General features: G+C 40.8%; 2 protein-coding genes across 5 annotated transcripts in view; both read left to right on the top strand.

The window, feature by feature from the left end:
- Positions 1-255: 255 nt before the first annotated feature.
- On the top strand, positions 256-7,430 carry C2H9orf40 (chromosome 2 C9orf40 homolog). Its single transcript, XM_042454909.1, has 2 exons — positions 256-690; positions 6,123-7,430. Exons 1-2 carry the CDS (start codon positions 313-315, stop codon positions 6,273-6,275), a joined length of 531 nt encoding a protein of 176 aa, XP_042310843.1. The 5' UTR covers positions 256-312; the 3' UTR covers positions 6,276-7,430.
- A 4,074-nt stretch (positions 7,431-11,504) lies between these two features.
- Positions 11,505-27,945, top strand: part of TRPM6 (transient receptor potential cation channel subfamily M member 6) — a 102,126-nt gene continuing 85,685 nt past the window's right edge. For all 4 annotated transcript variants that reach the window (XR_006102200.1, XM_042452252.1, XM_042452251.1 and 1 more), the window contains exons 1-5: positions 11,505-11,909; positions 23,691-23,770; positions 24,909-24,947; positions 25,580-25,760; positions 27,350-27,563. Coding sequence is in view for 3 of the 4 variants with exons in the window: in XM_042452252.1 (XP_042308186.1) it covers positions 11,892-11,909; positions 23,691-23,770; positions 24,909-24,947; positions 25,580-25,760; positions 27,350-27,563 (532 nt within the window). In the remaining variant the exon portion in view is untranslated. The remainder of the gene's footprint in view (positions 11,910-23,690; positions 23,771-24,908; positions 24,948-25,579; positions 25,761-27,349; positions 27,564-27,945) is intronic.

Genomic DNA, 27,945 nt, shown 5'->3' with positions numbered 1-27,945 from the left:
TGGTCTGCCTGCTTACAGTGGTTCTCAACCTCTGGCCCTTCAGAAATGTTTGACTTCATCTCCCAGATTCCCTCATCATTGGCCATGCTGGCAAAGGCTTCTGGGTGCTGAAGTCCAAAACAGCTGGAGGTAAAAGCACAGAGGCAAGGGCTGAGAGCGGCCGGCAGAGGGCGCTGTTAAGCTCTGAGCAGCGCCCCCTCCCCTCTTTCGCCTTCTTTAGAGCGCGCGCGCTGCCCCTCAAGCCCCGCCCCCAAGAGCGGCCGTTGGGGCGAGCCACGCCCCTTCCTCCTCTCCCGCGAGGCGCTCTAGTCTATGGCCAAACGGCGTTCTGAGCCGTTGGCGCTGGGCTCCTCGCCTTGCCCGCGCTTCCTGCCCCCGAAGCGCTCGCGCAGGGAGCTCCAGCCGCCATGGGCCGCGCGCTGGCTGGGAGGCGGAGGCGGCGGCGGGGGCCAGAAGCGCAAGTGGGAAGAAAGCATGGAGCCCCCAGGAGGAGGAGGAGGAAGGAGGAGGAGCAACAACGGCGACCAGGAAGAAGAAGAAGAAGAAGTAACGGTTAACTGCGAGCGTCCCTCCTCCTCCTCCTCTGCTGAAGAGAGCGCGAAGGAGGAAAAAGGGCAGGCACTCCTCTGCAACGCCTCCCTAACGCCTGAAGAGGGCGCCTCGAAGAGCATAAGCCCGGCCCAGAAGGAGGTAAAGGGGGCGGGGCCTCACTGGGAAGGGAGACGCCATTGGACTCTGGAGGCTCGAAAGGGGCGGGGCCAAAGGGTCCAAAACACACTGCAGGGATAATGCACTTTGAGACCGCTTTAACTGTCCTGGCTCAGTGCAAGGGAATCCTGGGAATCGTAGTTTATTGTGGCACCAGAGCGCTCTCTCTGACAGAGAAGGCTATTAGGCTAAATGCCTCACAAAACTACAGTTCCTAGGATTCCCTAGCACTGAGCCAGGGCAGTTAAAGCGGTCTCAAACTGGATTATTTCCACAGTGTGTTTTGGACCAAAGTCCCAGGAGAGGTTGTGTTGTGTTGTGGGTCCTCAGAATCCACACAAAAACGGTGCCTTGGCCGGTTTCCACCTTAAGGAACATGGCTCTGCGAAACCTGCCCTCCTCTGGACAGCTTTCTGACTTTGCCCTTCCTTTCCACACCCAAAGGGCGTTGAATTCAAACTGGTATCCTCACACACCAGTGGCATAAATGGGCCTGTCCCTGGCTTTCTGCTCCACTAAAAGCATCTGAGGAAGTAAACTTGGGTCTAGGCGGGAAGCTCATGCTGCCAACTTTCTTTCAGTAGAGAGATCTTTGTTTTGTTAAAAAAAATATTGCATTACCTTAAAATACATACATATATACAAATAACAACCCCCCTTATAAACATATAGCACATAACATCCTTACATAACAATACATATATACAGACAAACAGGTACAAACCCACACATACCCTTGATATTCATCAAGCTTCTTGAACTAATGTTATCTGTAACTAAATTCTTCCTGTATGTGGAGAGATCTTGTTGCACCTTTGAGACTCACTCTAAGACTAACTGAGACCTAGAGATTCCCAGAGAGGCGTCCTCTCAGGTAAAAACATGGTGTTTTTGTTAATTGCGGTTTTTCTATATTCACTGGGGTCTTGTGCCTCTAACCCTAGCGAATATGGAGGGACAAGTGTATTCTCATATATGATCAAATGCATCTGAGGAAGTAGATTTAAGTCCAGCAAAGCTCCTGCTGCCAACTTCTTTCTTTCATTGAATCTCACAGGGGCCACAAGGTCTCTCTACACACTGATCCTACAGACTAACATGGCCATATCTTTAAATTCTTCCCAGTTGGGTTTACCTTACAATCCAATTAATTCTCTTTCTCCCTGTGAATTTTTTATGAGGTCAACTGTTTCTTTTCCCATTTTCTACTTCATACATATTTCTTTATATATTTTCACATTCTATCCCTATTAGTGGTTTCTATATGTAACTGAATTTTTTAATGCAATTCTTGTCCTCAGATGTATTTGGAAGTAGACTTTAGTCTATGAAAGCTCATGCTGCCAACTTCTTTCTTTCAGCCCATCTCAAAGGTGCTACAAGGTCTCTCTGCATACTGCCCTCCTCTTCACAGTCCGTTTTCATCAATAGCTATCCAAAATCCACCAAACAGGGATACCTTTAGGGGGCCAGCCAAAACACACAATATACATGTTGGAAGCTTTCCAAGCTCCACTGGCTTCTTCATCAGGCCAAAGGTGTTAAAAATCGCACAGACAAGTTGGGGGGAAACTTACAACTATCTTAGTCATAGGCCTGCATTTGGACAAGATGTTGTGGTTGTTGTCATCAGTTTAGAAGGTATGGAAGAGACATTCATGCAGGTGTGTCCCTCCTCCTTCTGGCCATGTGGGTAATGGCAGATTTTCATAGTCTCTGAAATAAAATTTAAATTCTGTTTGGAAGACAAAAAGTGCTACTGCCTTTGAATGGCAAGGACCTTTAAGGGTTTTATGAACAAAACTGAATGGGCCACTTATGTAAAAATTAACAAGAAGGAAGATGAGGGAGAACTAGGAAGGAAGATGGGAAGAAAATAAGTAGAGCAGAAGCTCCTGAGGCAAAGAGTTTTCCAAAATCTGTATTTCCAGTAAAGGGCGTAGAGCAGTTCCAGGCCTATGGTGAGATAAAGGTTTGCCAAAAGGTGAAACATGTTCCTTAATTACCTAACTCCAGGAAATGAAAGAGCGCAAGAACAGTTCCTTTGTTGTGTTACCATTGGTCCAAAACATACTACAGAAATAATACAGTTTGAGACCACGTTAACCACCCTGGCTAGGTGCTAGGGAATTCAGGAAGCAGTAGTTTTGTGATAGAATTCAAAGATATAGCTGTGTTACTCTGTAGAATCAGTATATAAAGAGATCTTGTAGCACCTTTGAGACAGACAGACAGACCTTTGAGACTCACTGAAATAAAGTGGCAGAATGTTTTCATAGACTGAAGTCTACTTCCTCAAATGCATTTGGTGGAACAGAAGCTAGGGAGAGACATATACAGTGCGTCTGCGTCATATGCGACTTTCAGCCGCGTAGGGAGGAAGGGGTGGTGTGTCCCATAGGGACGAATGGAGCGTGCACCAATGGTGCCTCCACGCTGCCTCATTTAAATGGGGCTCAAGCATATGCGTTACTTGTTTTACATGGGGGAGTCCGGAACGGATACCCCCCCCCCCCCCCGTGAAAACAAAGGGTGCACTGTATGTGCCATTGATATGTGAGAATGTCAATGCAAATTCAAAATTTTGTAGTTTTGGGAGACATTTAACCTTCTCTGTCAGAGGGCTCTGGTGCAACAGTAAATCACACCTCCCAGAATTCCCTAGCATTGAGCCAGGGCAGTTAAAGCAGTCTCAAACTGGATTATTTCTGCAATGTGTTTTGGACTTCTGTCTCTCTCTGTCTCTCTGTCTCTCTCTCTCTCTCTCTCTCTCTCCTATATTACAGTGCACAAGATAGGTAGGAAAGGGAGTTTTGTTGTTGTTTTCTGCCTCATTCCAGATTTTGTAAACTTTTGTTATCTGCCTGCTAATTGCCTTTCCTTTTCTCTAAACGAAGAAGTCCCAAACTTTATTTATTTTTAAAATATCTCGTTCGGGTTCTTCTTTTGGACAAGAGCTAAGAGCATACAATATTCCAAAGATGATCACATACAATGTGGCCATAGTATCCACTGAGGTTTTGTTCCAGTTTATACTGAACACAGGTGTAGAGACAAAGACCCGTTACAGACGGGCCTGAAAATACGGACTGGGTCTGTATTAGGGTTAAAAGGGGCGTCACTCCCTGACGCCCCTAACCATAATATGGACCCAGTCCGTACAAAATGGCGGCAGCCGTTCCACACGGCCGCCACCATTACGACGTCACAACTGCGCCGCCTCCAAATGAGGCGGCATGGACGTGCCGTCTTTGTGCCGTGCGAGGGCACCTAGAGGGCCCTTTCCACGGCGCAAGAAGGAGCTCCGAAACGGAGCTCCTTCTGGGGTTTGCGTCGCTGGGCGCAGCCTTTACTCCTCCTCCCCGCCGTCGCCAGGTGTCCTTGGGGCTTCAAGCTCCAAGGACACCCCTTTCCAGGCCGTGGGGAAGCAGCCTTTTGCCACTTCCCCGTGGCCTGCAAAGCGGCGGATCGGGGTCTCGGAGGCTGCCGGTCTGGCAGCTGAGGCCCCAATACAGCGGGTAAAGGGGCGGGTGCAGGCCGCCCCAAACAGGCGGTCTGTAACCCACCAAAATAAACCTCCACTCCTCCTTCCTGTCTAGCAAACATAGTATTAATCTGTTGGTTTTATTTGTGCTCATTTGACACTTGAATACTTTGCAATCACCAGAGGCAAAGCAAACCAAAATGTTTCCATTTCTTTTCCTTGTCTGAGCTCGAAGTCAGACAGACAAAGAAAGGTGGGCTTTGTGTCTGTTCCTGTCACATTCTGCAGTGTCAGGATGTCCAGCAAATGTGACTTTGCCTCTTATGTCCATCTTGGGGTGGGAGGGAAAAGCAACAAACAAAAAAGGCAGATGAGCTTGGCTTTTGCTTACTTGACAGTGTTAAGAGCCTGAAACAAGAAGGAAGGAATGACAGCTTTTGGTTTTGGTTTTTGAAGAGCTTAGCATATATCAGACTTTTTCATGCACACGCTTTTCAACTTGGTATCTACATTTGATTGCAACTTAATTTTGTGCATGGAATTAGCCCCCCCCCCCCCCCAAATAATGCTTTCCTGCTTTTCTTTTGTATTCCAAGTATCTAGCAGACAGAACCAAAGCTGGCTACCCATTAAGATGGTCTGCCCCAGGAGGCTTATGGATCCAGATGGATTCCTGATGGCTCTTGGGGAGTTTCCTGCTGCCTTAGCTGGTGGTCCTGTTGAAGCCCTAGTTGACCTCTGGAATGGAGAAATGACCAGGGCAGTTGACATGATCACTCCTAAGCGTCTATCTCATGGAGTGGAGCTAAATCAGCCCCTTGATTTTCTAAAGAGCTGACAGCAATGAAGCGAACAAGTCGGAGACTAGAGAGACAGTGGTGGAAAACTCAGAGTGAATCTGACCAAAAACAGGCTAAAATCTACCTGAAGACGTGTGGCGGTGCAGTACAGGCAGCAAAAAGGATTTTCTGACAAAAACTATTGGAGCTGCACAGAACTGATCAGTTGAGCTGTTTTGAGTGGTCAGGGATCTGTTGTGATCTGGTCCTCAGGAGAATGTAAGCCACTCAACAGCTTGCTGTGAAGAATTTGCCCATCATTTTGCTCAGATTCACTCTGTGTTTAAGAAGTATAGCAGCAACAGCAGTGACATCCACTCTGCAGGAGAAGGGTCTGGTCCTGACAGTCACAAGATAAGCCAAAGTTGGTGGATTACTGGCAGGCTACAAGATCAAGGTTATTATTCAAGATATTGATTTTATAGAATATTATTTTTGTGCTTTAGTTAATCCAGTAGAGGGAGTGCAAGCTAAACTATTTTAAGGCAGTTACACTTAATGGTCGGGAAGAATATTTTTTCTCTGTGTCTGTTAGATTGCTAGCCAATAATATATATAGAGAGATCTTGTAGCACCTTTGAGACTAACTGAAAGAAAGAAATTGGCAGCATGAGCTTTTGTAGATTTTTATCTACTTTCCCAAATGCATCTGAGGAAGTAGACTGAAGTCTACAAAAGCTCATGCTGCCAATTTCTTTCTTTCAGTTAGTCTCAAAGGTGCTACAAGATCTCTCTATGTAGTGATTCTACCGACTAACATGACTATATCTTTGAATTCAGCCCATAATATAATAGATCATCATCCAAGAAACAGCATACATTTGAAGATGTAGACTGTGTATATGGTCATATGAATGCATCTGCCCCTATTTCACTGAAAAGAAGATCTGAAAAATAGTACAGCCCTCTGCAGTGACAGTAGCTAGAAAAAACTTTTCCCTACATTTGTGGTACATATCCTTCCTTTCTTAAACCATAGGACCCCATAAATGTAAAGTTTTTATTAATAAATTTATAGATTATCTGCAGAGGGTTTTTTCAGTGTCATTTAATTTATTGCTGCAGTATACCTGTTTATTTTATTTTTATAGAATGAAGATGATGTTTGGCGCTACAACTCTTTCCAGTACTGGAGATCTCCTTTACCTACCATCCATCTGTCCGATATTCTGGATTTAGAAAACAACAAAGCAGTAGATGAAAGAGAGACCAGCAGTATTGGCATGTCAGAAATGGAAACCTGAAAAATGACATTTTGGCAAATCTACTAACATAAGGACTGTACTTCAAAGTTAGTAAAGGGAATTTGAATAGTATAAAGCACTTCAGAAGAGTGTGCCCTAATGTGCAGCCAGCAGAAATAACATCAATGAGATCTGTACTGTCTTTATTAGAAGTGCTAATCCAATGATGATGATAATGCTAGTAATAAAAATCCACACTTCTGTGCAGAACGAATATTATTGTGGCAGACATTTTCTCCCAGTAATGACCTCTGTACAAGTTTTCTTCCACTTGCTGATAACTGGGAGGTACAATTGATGCTAAGAGTTTAGTCAAATACATATACCATAATGGACAAGGAAAGGAAACCAGGGCAAAGAAAAACATTTGAGCACACTTTTCAGAGCTAGATGATGGAGATGTTGGTCCTGGAGAGTTCCAGTGCTGCCCACTTAAATATATAGGATTTTTTTTATAACTTGTATTATATTTTTACATGGACTTTAGTGTAAGTGTTCTTTACTATTGCATCAGTGTGACTTCCTGAAATCAAAAAATGTATCTTTAAACTTCAGACAGTTGTTTCATTTTCAGTCAAGTAATGGGCCATTATTTACAGTAATACACCATAACTTTGGCATATTTTATAAAAGCCTTTGGATGGTATGAAAAAAATTCCACTAGTTTTATTTATAAAGTATGTTGTACTATTTATAGTGACAATGTCATTTTGATAATATTTTCCCTGAGGACATGGATGCATTGTCAGTAAACATTTTTTGAGGCAGAGGAGAGACTGTTTCTGATATTTGTGTTCAGTTTTGATTGCATATGTTTATATTTTTTTCCTTTTTGCATAAAAGAAAATATAGTTAGACTTGTGTGCAACTTGGAACGTGATTTTTTATTTGCTTTCCCACTGTCTAACGGTGCATACTTCTGTTTGTATCTTTGTCCACATGTAATTCAGTGTACACTATGTATATTTATACATTAGAGAGGTTCACTGTGACACACCTTCTCAAAACAAGCCCAATGAGTTCATATTCATAATTTCGGTGATATATGTTCAATGGGGCTTGTTCCTAGGAATTGTGATTGCAACCCAATCAGGATATAGATGTACATGCATATTTATTCTCCTTGTGAGTATAAGAACATGTTACATGTGGATACCCAGCTTCCTTTTCATTACTGTATTGAAGCCAAGCACCCTGCTTTTTTTCCTCCTGGATTTGGGAAGGAAATGCACTCCACTTTTTCCATCTGTTTCCCTCTTCCTCCATCTGTTCAGGAGTGTGGGATGGCTATTGTAGGATCTCTGGATTGGCTTAAATGTTCTCCTTCTCCCTACATTGGCTCCTTGTTATATCAAGAAAGCAAAAATAATCCATTGGAGAAAATAAACACAGGATACAGAAGTGACAAACATGAGAGTCAAAAGGCCATCTTTGTTGAAGGAACTACTGTTTAATAACGTCACTTGTTTTCTATAGGTAACATGTTAATTGTTCTTGAGCAAGTTCAATAATCATGATATGTGAGTTGCCACATTTTCTAGTTAGAAAAAAAGTGTTATGCATGCACTGTAATTAGGGCATGGAATTTCCCCCCCTGGTCTCTAGATCGTCATCCAGGGTAATCTGGCAAACTGGTTTTTGCAGTTCATAGATTCAACCTGAACTTAAAAGAACATCTTTGCCTACAACAACAACAACAACAACAAAAAAGAACATTCTAGAAGTAATTTTTTCAGCTCATTTTGTGGGAACCACCAACATTTGTGAGCAGTCTCACAAATGTTTCACAGTCTTGTCCATATACAGGGAGAGCACACACATATGGTATATATATTAACTATAAATGACTGCAGTCGAAATTGTCACTTGCTGCATATAAAATGGATATCTATGAACAGTACTCTTTAGATGGCAATAGAGAATCCTAATAAACTTCAAATTTAAAATTGTTTTCATTTTAAAGCTTTTGTTCAGAAACAAATTTTTGAAGCTTCAAGCATCACATTATGCATGTTAATCATTCCCCTAATTGTGGTATATAAACTTGAAACCCAATCAAGTCACATGTTCCTGATTACAAGGTGATAGTCTCTTCAGTTTAATTGCAGTACAAATATTTCACCAGAGTTTTCAGAGTCCATCTCTTTCCTCTCTCCCATTAAAGCTTTTAAGTGTAAACACATGGAAATTTGTAATCATTGCTTTTCAGCATTGTTTCCATTAGCTGCCAGGGCTAAGCATGCTTTATCTGATTGTGAGGTAGATGGAAACTTCAGTCTGAAACCCACTGGCTGAAGGTTTCAAAAATGTTATCTTTTAGTGATGAAAATGAAGAAGGTAAGTAAGCAACTTTTCTACTGTACTGTTTGGGAGTTTTGTTACTGAGTAGTACTTTTTCAATAAAAATATTTTATGAAGTGTTCTAACTGGCTTTTGTTTGGGATATGTGTTCTTTTTTAAGTAGAAGTGCATTTTTAAAAATTGCTAATAGAAATTCTATGGGAAGTTAAGGACAAGAAAAAACAAATTTACAATGAAAACACTCTTGTGCTGACAACGTTGGAATTTTGGTTCAACTTGTAAAGTGATGCGAAAGAGATTGGAAACAGTTTTAAACAACAGAGGAATATATTACCAATAAAAGGAAACATCTTTGATCATCAGAATAGTCCATTAGTATTAATTACTTAGATTGTCATTTTGCATGCCTATCTCCAGTTAAGCACAAGGACCTATTAAGTAGGGTGAAAAATTTGGAAATTATTGTCTATATTGTGCTAATGATTAATTTGATCCTAACTAAATAAAAAGTCAGTCAGACCTTATGAAAAAGACACTTCAGTCTGGTACTTTTGCTTATGTGTGGCATGCTAGTGGTTCAGAATTCTTTTGACAGCTATTCAGACAGTAAAGCAGTTTGCTAATTGCTAATTTTTCTTGTTAATGTTAAAGCTTTTTTCTTCTGATTTGTTTTTATAGTTCCTTACAATAAAAAAGAGAAATATTTTCATATATAATAGTTAAATCCTGAAAAAATAAATTCTGAAAAAAAGTAATTAGGATATGATGAAGATAATTAAAATGCAGCCAACTTTTGAAACTTGTAGAGGAATTATGGCAATGGGATTTAAAAATCTTGAGCATAGTCTGTTGGAATATTGAACAGACTTCACAAGGAAATAAATCTCACTGAACACATGGACTTCCAAGTAAGAATGTAGAATTCCAATGTGTGTCACTAAATATGTGTGGTGTTTTTAAGGCCTGTTACAGACAGCCAAAATAAAGCTGCTTCGAGTCACAGTGGAGGTATGGTGTTTCAATGATGCATGCGTCCTAAGGAGGTCCAAAAGTCGCACCAAAGCCACGCTCCAGTCCTTAGGGCTGGAGTGTGGCTTTGGTGCGACTTTTGGACTCTTAGGACGCATGCATCATTGAAACACCATACCTCCACTGTGACTCGAAGCAGCTTTATTTTGGCTGTCTGTAACAGGCCTAAGTGAGCCACATACACATACGTATTGGAAAGAAATAAAAATTGCTACATTTTTGAAGAAATTGCTACTTTTTGTAATGTCAAGGATTAACGTGACATTTATGCAGAAACCTGGGTTATGTGCTTCTCATAGCACATAGAAATCAACATTTGATTGATTGGCATGAAGGTGTGAATTAGATGAGTAGCTTGTATTTGGTTACTTTTTGATTTAGGAGACTGAGCCGGTCAGATCTCTTGACTGGAAAAATTATGAGTGAATCAACTTGTAAATTTCCATATTTGTTGTTCCTAGGAGATAGGGTAGATCTCTAGTAACTCTAGTAACTTAAACTGTTTCTGGAACCATGCATTACATTCAACAGGTTTTTGGGTTTGTTTGTTTTTAACTATCAACAAGAGGCTATGAATTCATAGAAACTTAGGCAGCTTCTTTGTATCAGCTAAACTGGTTGTCCAGTATTATTTATTATTGACTGGCAATGGTTCTCCACAGTGATCTTTCCCTTTTCCAGCTGCTTGATAGCACACGCTCTATTACTGAACACAGTGATCCCAAGTTTTAGCACAAGAAGGCAAGAAGCTTCTTAAATTTTGAATATTTTGTATAGGATGTGGCTAAATGAAAAAGGTTTAAGAAGCAAGCCTCTTGCATTTTATAAAAAACTTAGGATCATAGCTGAGTTGCAGAGAATGTACTCTGCACACAGAGGGCTTCAGGCTCAAGCAGAGAGCATGTAATGGGGTAGTCTCAAGCTGTGGGATCTTGCCCTCACAGGAGGAAAACCATCAGTTTTACAAATTGGAATGCTCAGAAAACAAAATGAAAGGGATAAATGGGTCCTGTCCACTCAAACTTGGGAAGCTCTTGGTTTATTAGCAGTTGTGCTTGTTTAGAGTTTAGATGATTGAATTTTTACCCTAGTGACCAAGATGACAGTTGATCTGTGGAGAAGGAAATGCTCCTTACTGGTTTATTTATGCAAATATATCCCAGGATGTGAGTTGCTAGAGAAGGAAATGCTCCTTGTTTGTTTATGCAAATATATTGTGGCTGAAATGATAAATATTACCCAGGAGTCTTCTAGATGTGTTGGAATGCAGCTCCCATCAATCTTTGCCAGTATGGCTTGCTAGGGATCATGGGAGCTTTGTAACATGGTAGGAGTTGTCAGATTTTGGACATCTCCTTGACAGAGTTCTTACAAATTAAGCTGTGTGTACACGCACACACCATGTGCTTTCAAGTTGCCTGTCAATTTATGGTGATCCCATGAACTTCATGGGAGTTTCTTAGGACAGGAAGATTCAGAGGTGATTTTGCCTGCTCCTTCCTCTGAAATATAACTACTGAATATGGTATTCATTGGAGGTCTCACATTCAAGTACTTAACCAGGGCTGCCCCTGCTTAGCTTCCAAGATCAGATGAGATCTGGTACCTTAAGGATACTGAGAGATCCCAAAGTTTTATTCTTCCTTAATCCTTTCATTGTGTTTAGAAATCTCTGCTCTTTGAACATCACAAAGCAACTGTGCCACAGTTCATGGCTAGGCTTTCAAACCATGTGTTGCAGAGAATCTTGAAAACGTGACTGTATCTCACAGGCCAGCTCCCTTTTAAAGTGAAATCTGAGATTGGCTGGCTGGTTGACCTGACCCAGCCCTGCTTGACAGATTCGCAATAAAGGCTCCTTTGAAACTCCCTCATTTATTGTTTTAATCTGAGAGTACTGAAGAACTCCACAGTGAAGAAGCAGCATCAGTTGATGATTTATATAGAACAAACTGCATAGAGCAGTGCCAGCCAAATTCCACCATACACCTTGACCTGTCTCTTGCTTAAGTGTTGTGCAGTGAAGAAACTTGGTATGTAATCTACCAAATCCTTTGAGGAACCCAGCCATAAAGACAGCTGTCAATCACTAATAGGGAAAAGTGGAACATTAACCACCCTCTAGTGTGGTGCAAGGATCAACCACCTTCCTTGAGGTTTGAATGGATTTTCTTCCTGTCTATACTGGGGAACCTGCAAGACTGGAAAAGAGACAGAGGGAACAACACTGCTTTATAAGTGCAACCCTGACCTGTCGAGTGCCAGGCTGAGAAACAGCAGAACAAGATGAAAGTCCAAGTGAAGGTAAAATTTGTCCACCTGGCTATGTGGATAAGTTTTAATGGGGCTTTCTAGCTAGTCCCCTTAGTGCCTCTTGTTGTTAACTGCCCTCAAGTCAACTGACTTATGGTGTTGCTATGAATGAGAGACTTCTGATCATATTGTTATCAGCTAACCTGTTCGGGTCTTGCAGACTCAGGGCTATAGCTTCTTTAACTGTCCATCTGGAATGTGGTCTTCTTCTTTTCCTACTGTCTTCTACTTTGCTAAGCATTATTGTCTTAGTTACCAATCCAAGTTGACTTGTGTTTCGGGTAAAATAGAGTGTGTTAATAAACTTGCTGGCCCTTTCTCCCCTCCATGACAGGTAACTTTGCATGGATTATAGATTAGTTTATTGGCATCGCCATTTGTTAACCTTGAGGAAAGACGAAAATGTAGAAGCTATAGTATATGCATGTGAGTGTTAATGCAATGAGAGGAAGATAAATTGCTTTTTATAATTTTGTGGCTTCAATAGTTCAAGGGGTAATTGAATATATTCAGACTTTTGCCCTTGTCTCTAACTTAAATACAGAGGAAATGCCTATTACAGCATTTATGACTTGGCAGTGTATTTTAGTGTTCCAGGATTGCAAAACAAGGTAAAGGTAAACTCTGAGTAGGTGGAAGAAAGAACAATCTCCTTCACCTGGCACTACTTGTTTCAGCAATGTTAATTTCAATAGGATAGGTATGTGTATGCTCCCCACCCCCCACCCCAGCAGGTTTTTTAATTTTTAGCACCTATTAGCAGATACTTAGTTCATGAATCTTTTGCCACTAATTTGGCTCATTGTGTAGAAAAGTGTCATCTGCCAGCTTTTTATGAACCAAATGTAAAAAGAGCAGGATCTCTGCCAGATAAACAATTACAAACCCTTCTTAAAAATAAAGTTGTCAGTTTTCAAGTCAAGGAACCTATTTATCCCTTAAATGTCCCTTGTACCCAGTTTATTTTGCTGTGGCAAGCAGGATTCTGGGTTTGCCCCACAACAAGGGGAAGAGGAGAGTAACCAAAAGAAATTGGTGCATAATAGGGGTGGAGTATACTGGTTCATTTTTTCTGAAACTCTTGGGATGTTTAAAGGCAGGCTAAACAAGATCACTGTTTGATCTGGTAGCTGTACATTATAAACACCTACCGTATTTGAGGCAGATCTTAAATGTACTTATTAAAAGGTAAAGCCCAGTTTATTCAGTGTAGATCAACTTTCCAGATCAGGCATTCACCTGCAAGAAGTGCTAAGCCAGCCAGTTACTGGAGTGCATGTCTGCCTATTAGTTATTGTGTCACTGCAGAAACACAAGGTAAACTATGATGTGAATGCTGGCTCTGTAACAATGTTAAATCACAGCTGCAAGTGCAATTATTTGTCCTGAGATTCTCCCTGCAATCTTTTATTACCTTTTCAGTCTGTTTGAAACACATATCTGCTACATGACATAAATGTTCCATATCAAATATGCATCTAGATAGGTCCTGTTCCATATGAACAATGTTTAAAGTACACTTTTACTAGACTATTTCAAAGTGTAATTTAGCCTGAAAACAAGAACAAAGGGTATTCTCAGTACAGAATCCCATATTGTCACCCATCTGTCCCTTGTATAAGCAATATGGTTGTCATAATGTTTTTTCTTCATTTCCTTCTGCTTCTTTCATTTACTACTTTACATATTCAAACCATGTATAAGCACAAAAGTATAATGCAAAATGCATAATATAATGTGATAAAGAAGAATTGATTAAACATTTGACAAAAAATGATAATGGAAATAATGGAAAGAATTAGTCTCCTTTGGAGGTCTTTAAACAGAGCCTGGAAGGTTATCTGTTGGGGATGCTTTGATTGTGAATTCTTTACAACTGTGTGAGATCATTACAAATTGTTATTCCAACCTGGTGCCAACCAGCTTTTTCAGACTACAGTTCTTTTCAGCCACAGCTAACATAGCTAATGGTGAAAGAACATGGGACCTGACCTCTGAAACATCTGGAAGGCTGCAGTTTGGGGCAGGCTGGATTATAGTACAGTCGCCCCTCCTAATTTGTGGATCTCCTAATTGGAATATCTGTGGAGGGGCGATCTCAGCTATTTCCAGTGGTGTGCATGCATGGGGGTGTGCCCCATTCAAGCCTATGAGGCTTGAATATGCACAAGCCTCCATTTTCGGGGGAGGGGGGTCCAGAATGGATCCCCCACAAAAACGGAGGGCCAACTGTATATGCAAGTTAATGGTAGTAATGTTAGTTGAGCTGCATCTTGCACGCACACAGCCATACCACAAGCACAAGCCCCATTATATCCAATGGGGCTTGAGCATACTTTTTGCCTTACGCGGGGTGGGTGGGTCCAGAACGGATCTCCCGTGTAAGGTAAGGGCCCACTGTAATAATAATTAGAAATGGAGAAAATCATTTCACAATTAGTACATAAAGTTCTGTTGAGTCTTCATCATGAAGTTGTTACTTCTGTGATGAATTGCTAGTCAGTGGCAGTCAGAGGCAATATTTCAAGATAGGAAAAGGTAGAAAGGTAGCAAAGACGGCTTCCTCCGGAGTTGAATAGCCATTTCGACTCCAGGGCCTTCTTCAATTGATACAATAAACCATTTCAGTTTAGGAATTCAAAGTTTTAAAGTACAGTTTCCAACTTGCTTTTCCATTTCTCTCTCTCTTGAGACATGCCTTTTACATTTAGCAAAATCAGTTTGTCAAGGGAATTCTGGGAACTATAGTTTTGTGAGACATTTACCCTTCTCTGTCAGAGAGCTCTGGTGCCACAATAAACTACAATTCCCAGGATACTCTAGCATGGAGCTAGGGCAGTTAAAGCAGTCTCAAACTGGATTATTTCTGCAGTGTGTTTTGGATCACTGTTAACTTCTGAAGGATGGAAGGAAGGATGGAAAAGAGATTCCACCTCAACATTAGGAGGAACTTCCTGACAGTAAGGGCTGTCTGACAGTGGAACACACTCCTCCCTCGGAGTGTAGTGGAGTCTCCCTCCATGGAGGTCTTCAAACGGAGGCTGGATGGCCATCTGTCGGGGATGCTTTGATCTGGATTTCCTGCATGGCAGGGGGTTGGACTGGATGGCCCTTGCGGTCTCTTCCAACTCTATGATTCTATGATATTGAAAGGAACTGATAGCTTCTGTCACAGGCTGAATTTTTTTTATTGGTCCACATAATTTTTACACTAGCATAACACCCTTAGCAGATCTGTTGTGAAAACTGAGCACCCGTAATGTAGCCTAACCCATCTTCTGGACTGTAGATGATTTCTATTACTTAAGAACCATTTGCCTCTGATGTATTCACCCTGGCTGTTTATCGATACAATCAAGTTATTTCACAATATTGCCCTGACACAATCTTGAACCTTATCTGTTTTGCATTGGGATTTACAGGGCACTTCATTTCCTTTTAGATTATCTCAGGGCAATCACAGACTGCTGTTCATTTCTTGGAAATTCAGTACATTATTCATTCTCTTCGAGGCACAAAACTTGTTACTGTCATTTAAATGTGAGAATGAAACAGAGATGAACCAAAGGTTCCTGACTTTACCAGGAATTTCCATAACTTACTCTTCTTTGTCTAGCTTATCAGTCAGTCAGTGAAAGGTATCAGAAGATAATAACTATCAAAAGAATAGTACATTTTATTTGGCATACACTTTGAGGAACAGCAACTCCTTGTAAAGCTATGTATTTAGGATTATAAATCCGCTCAATATAGTTCATTGTTGCAGTTTAAGTAATGGTCTACATTTGTAGCAAATTAATGACCTCAGCTGTAAAGGGTTGGAAACTGCAGTACAATGCAGCTAAATTGTTCGCTGCTTTTTCCTCCCTCTTAAAGACCATAACATTATGGTGAAATATGTTCACTATATTACAGCTGTCTGATAAATCTAGTGTGGTAAAGTGGACAAATAGATGAGACTTAGTTCTGAGCTCTGTTTCTGCCATGGGTTCACTGCTGTTCATTGTGACCTATCTATAGACTTCTGAGGGGCACAGTAAAAGCTATAAAGTACACTGCAAATGTTTAAAAGTGCCATTTCTGCAATGGCAGCAAGAATGCATGACTTTCCATAGCCATTTGAAGATGCATCGCCGTTACTGATGCAATTTAAATATGTACTTCTGTAAATTACAAAGATGTGTCAAATATTTTACCAGCTTTTCCTAACATCTGGCCATTCTGCTGCTAAACATTAACTGACATACCTAAGTAATCAATGGAGAGATTTTCCTCTTCTCCATACAGCAGGGATGCACAGCCTTCACAGTTATAAGGACTGCATCTGGTGTCAGATGGAGGGTAGGGTTGGAAATGCATCCACAGTTCCACACCCACATAAGTATACAAACAACAGAGCAGGTGATGATCCCCACTCAGATTACAGTTTCCCATTACTATTAAATGAAGGGGGGAAAACCAACCCTAACAATCTCTAAAGACAGGGAACATTTTCCCCTGCAGAGCTCAGCAGTGGAAAAGGGGTCTCCAGATTTGGGGGTTGACCAAGGAAGGAGTGACCAAAGACTGCAAGATCCCCCAGGATCTCAGAATAGAGATATTGCTTACTAAACAGGGCTTGTTAACACTTTTGAGAGACTGGGTTGTGTTCATTCAGTTATAATTACAGCAGACCCACTAAAAACAGCAGGATTTAAGTTAGTCATTTTTGACTTAAATCCAATTTATTTTAAATAATATAATCCATTATGGTGGTGTGTGCTTTTCATATTTGTACGGGTTGCATGGCTGCGATAAATTTTAACATGACTTGAATGTATAGTTTACCTTTCTGGCATTTCCATTTATGCTACACAACATGGCAGGGTATTCACAGTTGATTTAGAGTGCTATTTCCTCAGCAAATATCCCAAAAGTCTTCTACTTGAAATAGAGGAATTTACCAGTATCGGCACCACCATCATCATAATCTGGACACACAAGAATTCCTTGAAAAATTCCACTAGGACATCAACTAGAATCAACGTTAGTTCTGGATTACTCTCTGCAACATGTTCTAGATACCAATGGTGTCACTAGAGTGGTGTGGGGTGTGTGGAACACACCAGATAACAACCTAAGCGGGGTTGAAACCACTTCTGCTCAAACACCTATATTTTGGCAGAAGCATTGTGGCATTTGCCTATATCTCTTTAAAATGCCTTAAGAGATGGTGAGAGTGAGGTGAACTTCAGTGGGAGAAGAAAGGAGGACCTCCACAATTTTTTAAAATTAAAATTAAAAAGTCAACATTTTTTTTATTTTTTAAAATTATTTTTTTAAATATTTCACCTGCATCTGTGACTGACATCTTCAGATGTAAGTACTTGTAAGTAATGGGACTCGCACCCACGGCACACACCCCATTAGATCTTCTGGGGTGCGTGACGGGCTCTTCCGGTGCAGCTTTCAGCGTATGTGCGCTGTAGTGTGAACACTGGTACTTGAACTTAGATATGTTGTTACATTATCATTGGCTGATTTGCCAAGCAAGACATTAGTGTTGGGCCAGATCATGGGGTTTAAAGAGAATGGCATACAAGTTGTGACAGTCAATGTTATGAGCGTATTTTGCCAATGGCTCTTTAAAAAATGCATGGCTCTTTTTGTCCAGTGGCTCTTCTTGTCTTTTTAAAGTTGCCTTTCTCCAACCTAGACTTTTACCTACGTGTGTTGTTGCTGTTGTTGTTGTTGTTGTTGTAGTAGTATGTCTTCAAGTCATTTCTCTTGAGGCTGAAAAGGTGTGACTTGTCCAAAATCATCCAGTTTTCAATAATCTAGCACTCAAACCACTGTGCCACTCTGCCTCTTACATGGACTACTAAGGCCATAATATAATATTTGCCTTGGTGGGAGTTAAACATTTGAGGGAACTGTCAGGTGGGGAAGACTGTCCACAAGCATTGTACAATTTCTCAAATTCACTTGATCATAACTGCACCCCTCTTTTCTTTTCACCCCCATCCCCAACACGTACACGTTACTCACTTTTCAAGTGCCTTGTTTGTTAAAGGTAGATAAAATGATTTATTTCAGTTGGGGGGCATTGATCCACTGCAAGTATAGCAATGATATGATAGCCCTGTATTAGTATTTAAAGGGGTGTCATGTTGAGAATGGAGCAAAGTTGTTTTCTGCTGCTCCAGAGACTATGAATGCAAGCTACAGGAAAAGAGATTCCATCTCAACATTAGGAGGAACTTCCTGACAGTGAGAGCTATTAGAAGAACACACTTCCTCAGAGAGTGGCGCAGTCTCTTCCTTTGGAGGTTTTTAAACAGAGTCTGGATGGCCATCTGTTGGGGGTTCTTTGATGTGTGTTCCTGCATGGCAGGGTTCTGGACTGGATGGCCTTTGAGGTCTCTTGCAACTGTGATTCTATGATTCATATGGACTGGAGTGGAGAGGGCTGAAAAGATCCCCCCCTCAAGGCTCAAGGGCCTTGGTTTTCTGCTAAATCAGTAAGCCACTTCCTCTACTTCCATACAATGCTCACTACTATTATGCCTCCTTCTTCTTCACATTACATTTTTTTTTCTTCTTCCCCAAACCTAGCTTTCCTCTGTTCCCAAAACAAAGTTGTTTGACCTGGACTCTCTCCCTCACTCCCCTGCTCCTTTCTCCCTGACAACTTGCCAAAATGATCACAGTTTGGCTGCCATAACAACAGAAAACAGGATTCGAATCTCCACTCAGCCACAGAAACCCACTGGGTGACCTTGGGCAAGTCCCACTCTTTCAGCCTCAGAGGAAGGCAAAGGCTTGGTACAAATCTTGCCAAGAAAACCTCGTGACATGTTCACCTTAGGGACACCTTGGAGAAGGACTTGAAGGCACACACCAACAAAGAAAGCATGTTTCAGCAGTTCTAATATATCTTGTCCTAAGGCACCAGACGCTCCCAGCTAAATGCATGAAATGTATTATCAGTGATATCATCATCATCATCATCATCATTATCATCCAATATGAGAGAGGGAAGTGAGGAGAAGGAATTTGGAACAGTTGCCTGCTTCATGGTAACTTTGCTAATTCAAATTGTGGCGATTAAAAAAAAAAATAACCTACTAGACATTATTTAACCTTATTTTATCTCCTCAAAACAACAACCCTGCTCATTTAGAAGCAGGGAAACCAGGTCTGACTGACTTTAAAGCCAACCCATTGGCAACCTTTTCTTCACCCCAGGATAAATCAGCTTGTGGTATAACAGGCCTAGAATACTAATACTTGTAACCTGGTTTTTTCCAGTCCACCAGTCAATTTCTGAACAATGCTCATTTATATCCATACTCGTGCAGACATGAATTTAGCAAACTTAATTCCAGAGCTGCTAAATACTTGTTATCCCTTGCTTATCAGTGTTTAATTAGTGTACTGCATCAAAAAGCTCTGACTTCCGGTATAGGATCAGCATTGTGTCAATTACTTGTATGGTTTAATACAGAAAGTCTAAACAATGAGATCATGTTAGGACAGAATAAATGGCATAGTGAGGTGCAGTACATATGACCTCTTGTTTGCAGTGGCTTTCCCCTCTCTTCTGCCCTGACAGCCCTTGGGGTTGAAATTTAGTTTCAGAAGCAGCACATGAGATGGTAAGCCTGTGTCTGGATGACACCACTTCAAACTAGATAGCAACTTGCAGAGCTGAATGCTTATCTATATGTATAAATATTCTTACATATAGGAAGACTCCATGATATATTTATGTGAGTCAGTCCCAATCACTATTCAGGAAATATCTCATGGGATATTTGTTTTTCTAGACCTTCTTGATGTGAGATTTTAACTGTCTGTTCATTGCTTTTTCTTACTGTGTTCTTTCTCCTACCCCATGTCTGCCGTCTTATATCAGAGGTGGACAAAGTGTGGCTTGTGGGCTGCATGAAGCCCTGGAAACCCCTAAGTTTGGACTGGGGGACCCACCAGAACACCTGTCTAGCTCTCTGTGTGTATTGTGTGTTGTGTGTTGTGACTTGACAAGTGTATGAGTATGTGATTTGCCAAGACTACCTAGTGGGTTTCATGGCCAAGCAGGGAATCGAACCTTGGTCTCCAGTGCCATAGTCCAACACTCAAACCATTATGCCACTATCTCCCCCCTTCCCCCTGGCCAAACCTGCTGTAAAAAGCAGTAATTCTCGTCAACTAATCCTCCCAAACTTCCCCAAAACACCAAAAAGAGGGGGGGAAATTGCCCTTAAATTAGCCTAAAGGGCAGCCAGAAGTAACATCATATCATTTTAGGTGCGTTGAAACTTAACTGATTTGGGCTTCTGGATGGGCACAGGGAGGTAAAATGTCCCCTGTCCCCTGGGCAGTTGCCCACCCTTGGCTTAGATCGGACATAGACAATTCTGGTATCCCAGGGAGCCACATTAGCCCCCCAGGAGACCCTGAAGGTCTGGCCACCTCTTCTGAAAACCTTTTAAACATTGCCTCCAAGTACCCTCCAACACTCTTAAGGGGGTATGTCAGGCATCTTCATTATGCTTTTAAGACTGTCCTGTGCCATTTCAGGCATAGTAGAGGCCTTAAAAAAAACTGGATGTGAAGAAGTTACTACCGGTTTTAAAACACATCTCCCTTGGGCCCAAAATGCCCCCTAAACCCCCTAGAATTCTACTTCTGAGGTTGACAAAAATGGCTGATGGGCTGCTTTTTGTCCACTCTAGTGTAGATCTTTGGGGAAAGGCATTGCCTCTGTTCCACTTCCATCACAGTCATGTTGGAAAGAACATGAGAGAAAACCTTCCTGGGGACTGCTTCCAGATTGTGTAACTCCTTCCCTCTCTTTCCATCAGCAGGCAAAGTACTTTTTTTATTTTAGACAGGTCTTTGACTCTTAGGCTGTATCCAAATGGCAGAAATAATCCAATTTGATATCACTTTAGGCTCATTCACACTATGAAATAACCCGGTGTGGAACCCAGGTTATTTCATAGGCATTCACACTGCCCCCGACTGCACTCAGTGCAGTTTGCAGAGGGGGTCCCCACTTGACCAGAGACATTTGGCACCAGGTCATCTAGTGAGTCCTTTTCACGGCGCCACAACAATCCGGATCTTTGGTAGTGAGAATTCACTACTGGATTGATCTGGATTGCGTGGGATCATTTTGAAAATGGAGGTGCCTCCATATTTAAAATGATCTGGTGTGTCTACCACCTCTTCTTCCTCCTCTTCTTCTCCCCTGCCACCTCTGCATCCTCTTATGTCCTCCTTCATCCTCCCTCCTCTTTCTCCTTCCCCCTCTTTCTCTCTCCTCCTCCTATGAGCTTCTTCGTCCTCCCTACTCTTCCTCTTTCCCCTCCTGCCACGATTGAATCTCTTGTGGCATATTATCCCTATGGCCATTCCCCCCAAGTGTGGATGGCAATATGGATTAAATGCCACAGAGAGTTTTGATCGTGGCAAACCATAGTGGGGACTTTGATCTGGTATGGGATCACTGAGGAGACCCAGATCTCCTCGCTACAAAACATAAGTGTGAATGACCTCTTTACCATGGCTGAATTCTATGAAATTCTGGGAGCTGTAGTTTGTTGTGACACCAGAGCTTTGCTGTCAAATCTCTGTTAGGAGTAAATCCCAGCACCTGGATTGATCCCACAGAACTTGGAGCAAGTGTGAGAGGACAGCCATAAAGCTGACATTGCATTCATTGCCTCTTTGGAAATTAGGGTTGCCAGGTTAGGCCAAAACCTAAGATCTAGAGATGTCCTACTGTAATGTTACAAGGCTGATGCTACATGGGAAGACCCTAGTGATGTTACAAAGGGAGATATAAGAACATCCCCTGGTGATGTCATTGAGCATGATACCTTAAGCACAAGACTTTCAGCATCAGTCTCAGTTGCAGAGACGATGCCATCCAAATAAAACATACCAAGTGTATCAAGTGAGTACTATAGCCAGCCAGCCATACATACATGCTAATCTTTCAGGGCAATATTCTCACCCTGATAATTTCCCCCACTAACCCTGAGGACAGGAGAAATGGTGCCAAGTCTTGAAATCTGGGAACCTACTAGTAACAGATTCACCAGCTCCACAGAATTTTGGAATGCTATGCCTCCCAGTGAAAATGCAGGGGGAGGGGAATTAAAAGGCAAGTAGCCTAAATATTCCAGAGACACCAGATCCTGTCTGATCTTGGATGCTAAGCAAGGTCAGATCTGGTTAGTACATGGATGGGCCAACAAATCCTAGATGGTGGAGGCTTTATTTTAGAGGAAGGAACTGGCAGAACCACCTTTGATATTGCTTGGTTAAGAAATCCCTATGAAATTCATGGAGCCTCCATAAGCCATAAGGCAACTTGAAAGAATATACAGACAAGTTGACACCCGTAGGAGTCATTCAAACAGGAAAAAGAAAAGATGGAAAGGTTAAAAGGCCAGTGAAGCCTAAGTCCACATTTACTGGTTAATGTTGGAATCTGATGTTCAACCCTGTCTCAAACTATTTCTGGAGAATAATGAAGACCTGATAAAAACACCAATAGAACTTTTTTTCTTTTTGCCTGCAATGTTAAATTCTCTCTCAAAAAAGGAGGGGAAAATATGTCTATTCCACAGAAAACAGCTACAGTGATTACAACTAAATTTAGACCAGGAATGGGAATTATGCAGTCCTCTAGATATGTTTGGACTGCAACTCCCAGCAGTCCTACCCAGCATAAGCAATGATGAAAAGGGGCTGCATTAGTTCTTTCCTTAGCTAATGGCTCACAGGAGAAGATAACATCATCTGGAATTGTTCAGAAATCTGAAACACTTTGTTAATCCATTGTCTGTGCCACAACAGTTACAGCTTTTTTCTGTTTTTTAAGATTAACTGCACTTATAACATTTGGCATTATCTATTTTTATTTGTTCTCAACTAAATGAGCAAAAGAAAGATATAATGTAGAAGAAAAGGAATGGGAACGAACTGCTGTGTGGATGTCCCCTGCCTTTGTACAGATTACATAGAGCTACACATCTTAAACTTCTACCATTCAGAGCCAGATTGTTGTGGGGAGACTAAGCAACAGTGTGGCTGAGGGCATTCATAGATTGTGTGAGGGAATTAATTCAGAAAGCCCTGTGTATATGGTGTTTTGTGGGGGGAGCTATCCAGCTTTTTAAAATGTTTCATCACTTGCAGAAATAAATAGTAAATTTATATGCATTTCAATTAGATGCTAGGACTGATAGGTTGCATTTTTTCTGTTGTTTTCCTTTCATTGTCATTGCTACAGTAATAGCAGGTGGGGGTAGAATGTTTGTTAGAAAATAAGACTGACACCTCTATGTAATAGGTGGCACCATGTTATACACTATAACCATACAGTAATTGCTAGGCATTAATAGATCATCATCTTGCAGGAATCAGTTTTGTCAGTTCAGCATTTCTCAGGCAGAGGATGGTGAAAGAGATTTCTAGACACAGAGTCAAGTCAGCACAGACTAAACCATTTGAGGTAGTAGGCTCAAGTCTATGAAAGCTTATGCTACCAACGTCTGTCTTTCAGTTAGTGTTGAAGGTGCTGCAAGATCCCTTTGCTTACTGACATAACAAAAATCAGTGTAATTCACTATATTACAGCTGTGTTCAAGCCTGGATCAAAATGCAAACATTGCAAGAAGGTTCCTATGATCTAATACTGTAGAACATCTGCTTTTTAAAATCTACTAAAATCTACTAAAGCATAGATAGCATTTGAGATGTAATATTTATGTTCAGTCCCAGAAATCCTGGATTGAGGCCGTCTTCAGCAAAAGAGAGTGTACAAGAATTGTACCAAGTTCCAAAGATCCTCACAGGTACTTTGCTTCTTTTTCTTTATTTTGACTGAATTGTACAAGCAGCGGTAATAGAAATTTTATTTTAAAAAACCACATTACAGTACTAATCTGCACTGTAACAATGTTAGAATTAGAACAGCCATCTTCTAACTTGGTATCCTCTTCTTCTTTTTCTTTCCCTTAGAGTGGCAAGCACCCTTTATAAACTTCTGATTTACTCAGCACACAGTTTGTAATCCATGAGTTATTATATTGCCATAATACCCATCCAGTTAGATCTTGCACTACTATTTGCTTAAATATTGAATGAAGAGAGAGATCTTTATCACAAGTGCCTTGTGGAATTGTGGAGCAGTTTTAATAGCACTACAAAGTGTGGTAGTTACAAACTAGAAAGTTCAGCTTGACAGAGCTAGAATAAAGCCAGGGAAGACATGATGATAACTATACCGTATATACTCAACTATAAGTCGACCTCATGTATAAGTTAAGGGCAGGTTTGGGGGCCAAAACTATGGATTTTGATATGACTCATAGATAAGTCAAGGGTAAAACCTAGGGTCATGTAACAAACAATCTAAAGGATGAAAAAAAGAAAAACAATGCCAAAGAACTTAGAAAATACTAGCAGGCATAACTGCACTCATACTAAAGACTGGATGGATGAGAGAATGGAGGGGGGGGTCAGTGATGCAATACTACAAACAATACTATAATATGAAAACTGTGCAACACTGCTTAATGCAAACATCAAAAGGGGTTGCATCCATTCAGCTTTGCATGTAATAGGAAATGGACAATTAAAAAGTACCCACAGCAACTTCAATAACACCTGGGTCTGCTTGTTTGGTAATCTGGGCTAGGGTAAAGTAAGCTTTTGCAAGGCATAGTCTGCTGCTTTACTGTGTATGAGAAAGGATTTAATATTGCCTGAAGCAGCTGTAGCTCTTTCCATGGGTACATAGACTTTCTGTGGGTATGAATTTTGGAGCTGTGAATTAAATGCTCAGAATTGTTTTTAAAATGTCAGCAAAGAATCACCAACAACATTGTTAGATGTCTCTGTTGCTCAACATGAACTATGTTTTATGAACATCAACTATATAGAAAGCATGTTGTCTATATACTAGTATTTTATACCTATTTCCCCTCTCAGGTGTCCTGCAGGCTGTCAAGTATGTCAGAATTTAATCCGGTAAGTCCATGTACAAATGGAGACTGTACTATGTAAAGTAAGCAATAGGTATTGAATGTTTATCATTGAAAATGCAATCACTGTATAACCTTTCCTTATTAATCATACTTTCAGTTCAATAAGTTACTGACAAATTCACTCAAGATTCACTTTGGAAGTTAAACTAGATGCTAGAATCTGAAGACCTCTATGCAAATAGGTATTGTTTGTTGGATATTGAAGAAAAACACAAATAGAGAAAACTGTTACACAGCTGCCAGTAAGACAAAACTGTATTTTAGAGAGGTTTGGAATAGAACAAGGGTGGCAATTTGTGGCCCTCCAAATGTTAATTTCAATGGGGTGTGCATCACCTCTAGTTAGGTTTTCAAGCTTTCCTTTTTCACTGAACAGTAATGGGAGATATATTAGGGAGGAAATCAATATTTTCCTGTGCTTTCCTTGAATACAGTCTGATCTTTCCTGTCAGAAAGGTATAAACTGATTATTGATGTCAATATGTTAATATATTAATATTTTAATAATCTGTGGATCACCATGCAATACATTAATGTGGTTGTTTTTATGTTCAGTAGTTCAGAATAACACTATTTGTTAGATTGAAGCTATTTTTATTTGACTTTTTGTTTAAGATGCTGCTGTGGGCGGCTAATTGGTGACCATCCAGGGATAGATTATAGCTGGCCTGTCTTTCAGTCTGCAAAGGAGAAAGAGAATGAGGAATGGTCTGTTCAAAAGGATACAAAGACAAGCCCAACTGATGCATTTGGTACTATCAGTTTTCAAGATGGTGATCATACTTACCATGCTAAGGTTTGCATACATTTTAAAATGGGATTCTAATAGGTATAATTGACTTAGGGTCCAAAGAGACAGGCCAAAATAAAGTTGCTTTGCGTCACTTTGGAGGTATGCTGTTTAAATGACACACACATCTTAAGAGGTCAGAAGCTGTTCCAAAGCTGTGCTCCAGTTCTTAGGAGTGGATCGTGGGTTTGGCATGGCTTCCGGCCTCTTAGGACACATGCAGCATTTAAACAGCATACCTCCAAAGTGACCCAAATTAGCTTTATTTTGGCCTCTCTGTTCAGGCCCTTAGTTATATAATATTAAGACTGTAAAAACTTCAGGTACTGATACCTGTGCTAAACATCAAACTGTTGGAGTTAAATATTTAAAGATACGAGAATGTATGAATTTTCTTCATGATTTCTCATAAGCCAATTTTGCTATATCAAGGGAAAACGAGCATGTGCAAAATTGATCAGACACTTCACAACATCTCAAGAAAATACTCTTTCCCTTCAGATTGTATACATTTTTCACCATTTTCATAATATTTTGTACAGTGGATCCTTGTTATACGCTGGAGTTTGGTTCCAAGATCCCCCGTGTATAACAAAATCTGTGTATGCTCAAGTCCCATTAAGTATAATGACATAGCAAAATGGTGTCCCTAATAAAAAATGGAACATCAAGGTAAATTTATACTTTTTTGGAACATTTTCAAACCGTGTATGCTTAAATCCATGTATAACAAATCCGTGTATAAGAAGGGCCGACTGTACTGAAAGCTATCGCTGTGTGAACTCTGAGCAGAGCCCAGAAACATGGCCAACTCCCTTGCTAGTGGGGGATTATTCGAGCTGTAGTGAAAATGTAACTTTTCCAAGCTTTGGCTCTGAAACATGAGTCAAACTGCATACCAATCTATTATTTATAATCTCAGGATTTTAAGGATCAGATAGGCCAGTTTGCCCCACTTTTGGTATGTTAGACTCTGGCTATCATTACCTGCACTGGGCTGTGCAAAGTATATTCCCAAGGGCTGTTTTTGTGACCCCAGGCCCTTGTGGTGTATTAAACAAAAACACTTTTGCCCCAAATGCTCTTTTGAAGGTTGTGGGGGCATTTCCCTCACTTGTTAAAAAGGCCTCCCCAGAGCCTAAAATGCCTTGGGGGAGTCCAAAGACAGGGCAAAAACACCCCTGAGATGTATTTAAGAGCTTTTGGGGCCAAAAAGGGTTGTTGTTTTTTTCAGTTGCCCATCCTGACCTATACAGAGGCCAGGATGTTGGGGTGGTAGTTTGGAGGATGGGCAGGATTAATTTTGACTGTGCCATTAAATGACATCTATGACAGCACCTTTTAGGGAAAAAATCATAATAAAAGAATTCAATTCCTACTTGTATTTTAGAATTTGGGGTGTGCGAAAGGCAACTTTACATTATGCTAGCTATGAAGTTTATTCCTCTTCCTCCTCCATAGCATAATTTTGGAAGATGATGACAGTTTCAGGCAATTGAAAATTAAGGCAATTGACTAAATAGTGTTGGAACATGCCTCAAATGGAAGTATTTTCTTTTCTCTCTTTATGGATATGCATTCTAATAATCCTCCAGTACATCAGAACTTCTTGGGATACAAAATTGGACCACTTGTTGCAGCTCATGTTAAATGAATGGCAGATGGAATTGCCAAAACTGGTCATTTCTGTTCATGGTGGAATCCAGAACTTCAAACTTCCTGCTAAACTTAAGCAGCTTTTTAGCAAAGGTTTGGTCAAAGCTGCTGAGACTACAGGAGCATGGATACTGACAGAAGGCATCAACGCTGGTACAGTAATACCATTTTTAATTGTAATATTTTAGAAATATAATAGAGCTAGCATGGTAGTAGTTTATACATTGGACTATGACTCTGGAGGGCAGGGTTCAAATCCCTTCTCGGCCATGGAAACCCTTGATCTTGAGTGATTTTGGGTAAGTCACATGCTCTCAGCCTCAGAAAAAGGCAAGGACAAACCCCCTCTGAACAAATCTTGCCAAGAAAACCCCATGATAGGTTTGTCTTAGGATCCCATAAGTTGGAAATGACTTGAAGATACAAAACATCAAGGAACAGAGAAACATACATTGGCGGGTTATAGACCGCCAAAAAATACATATTGAATACGTATTAGGGTTAGGAAGGGGCGATGCTTCTGCACCCCTCTAAG

This window comes from Sceloporus undulatus, chromosome 2 (genome assembly GCF_019175285.1).
Source record: "Sceloporus undulatus isolate JIND9_A2432 ecotype Alabama chromosome 2, SceUnd_v1.1, whole genome shotgun sequence".
NCBI classification, from domain to species: Eukaryota; Metazoa; Chordata; class Lepidosauria; order Squamata; family Phrynosomatidae; genus Sceloporus; species Sceloporus undulatus.
This window is presented reverse-complemented; position numbering and strand designations above follow the sequence as displayed.

Bases quoted from the DNA above. Each gene is read 5' to 3' on its own strand.
- C2H9orf40 (XM_042454909.1), top strand. From the start codon at position 313: ATGGCCAAACGGCGTTCTGAGCCGTTGGCGCTGGGCTCCTCGCCTTGC. The intron at 691-6,122 runs GTAAAGGGGGCG...TTATTTTTATAG, and splicing joins TAAGCCCGGCCCAGAAGGAG to AATGAAGATGATGTTTGGCG.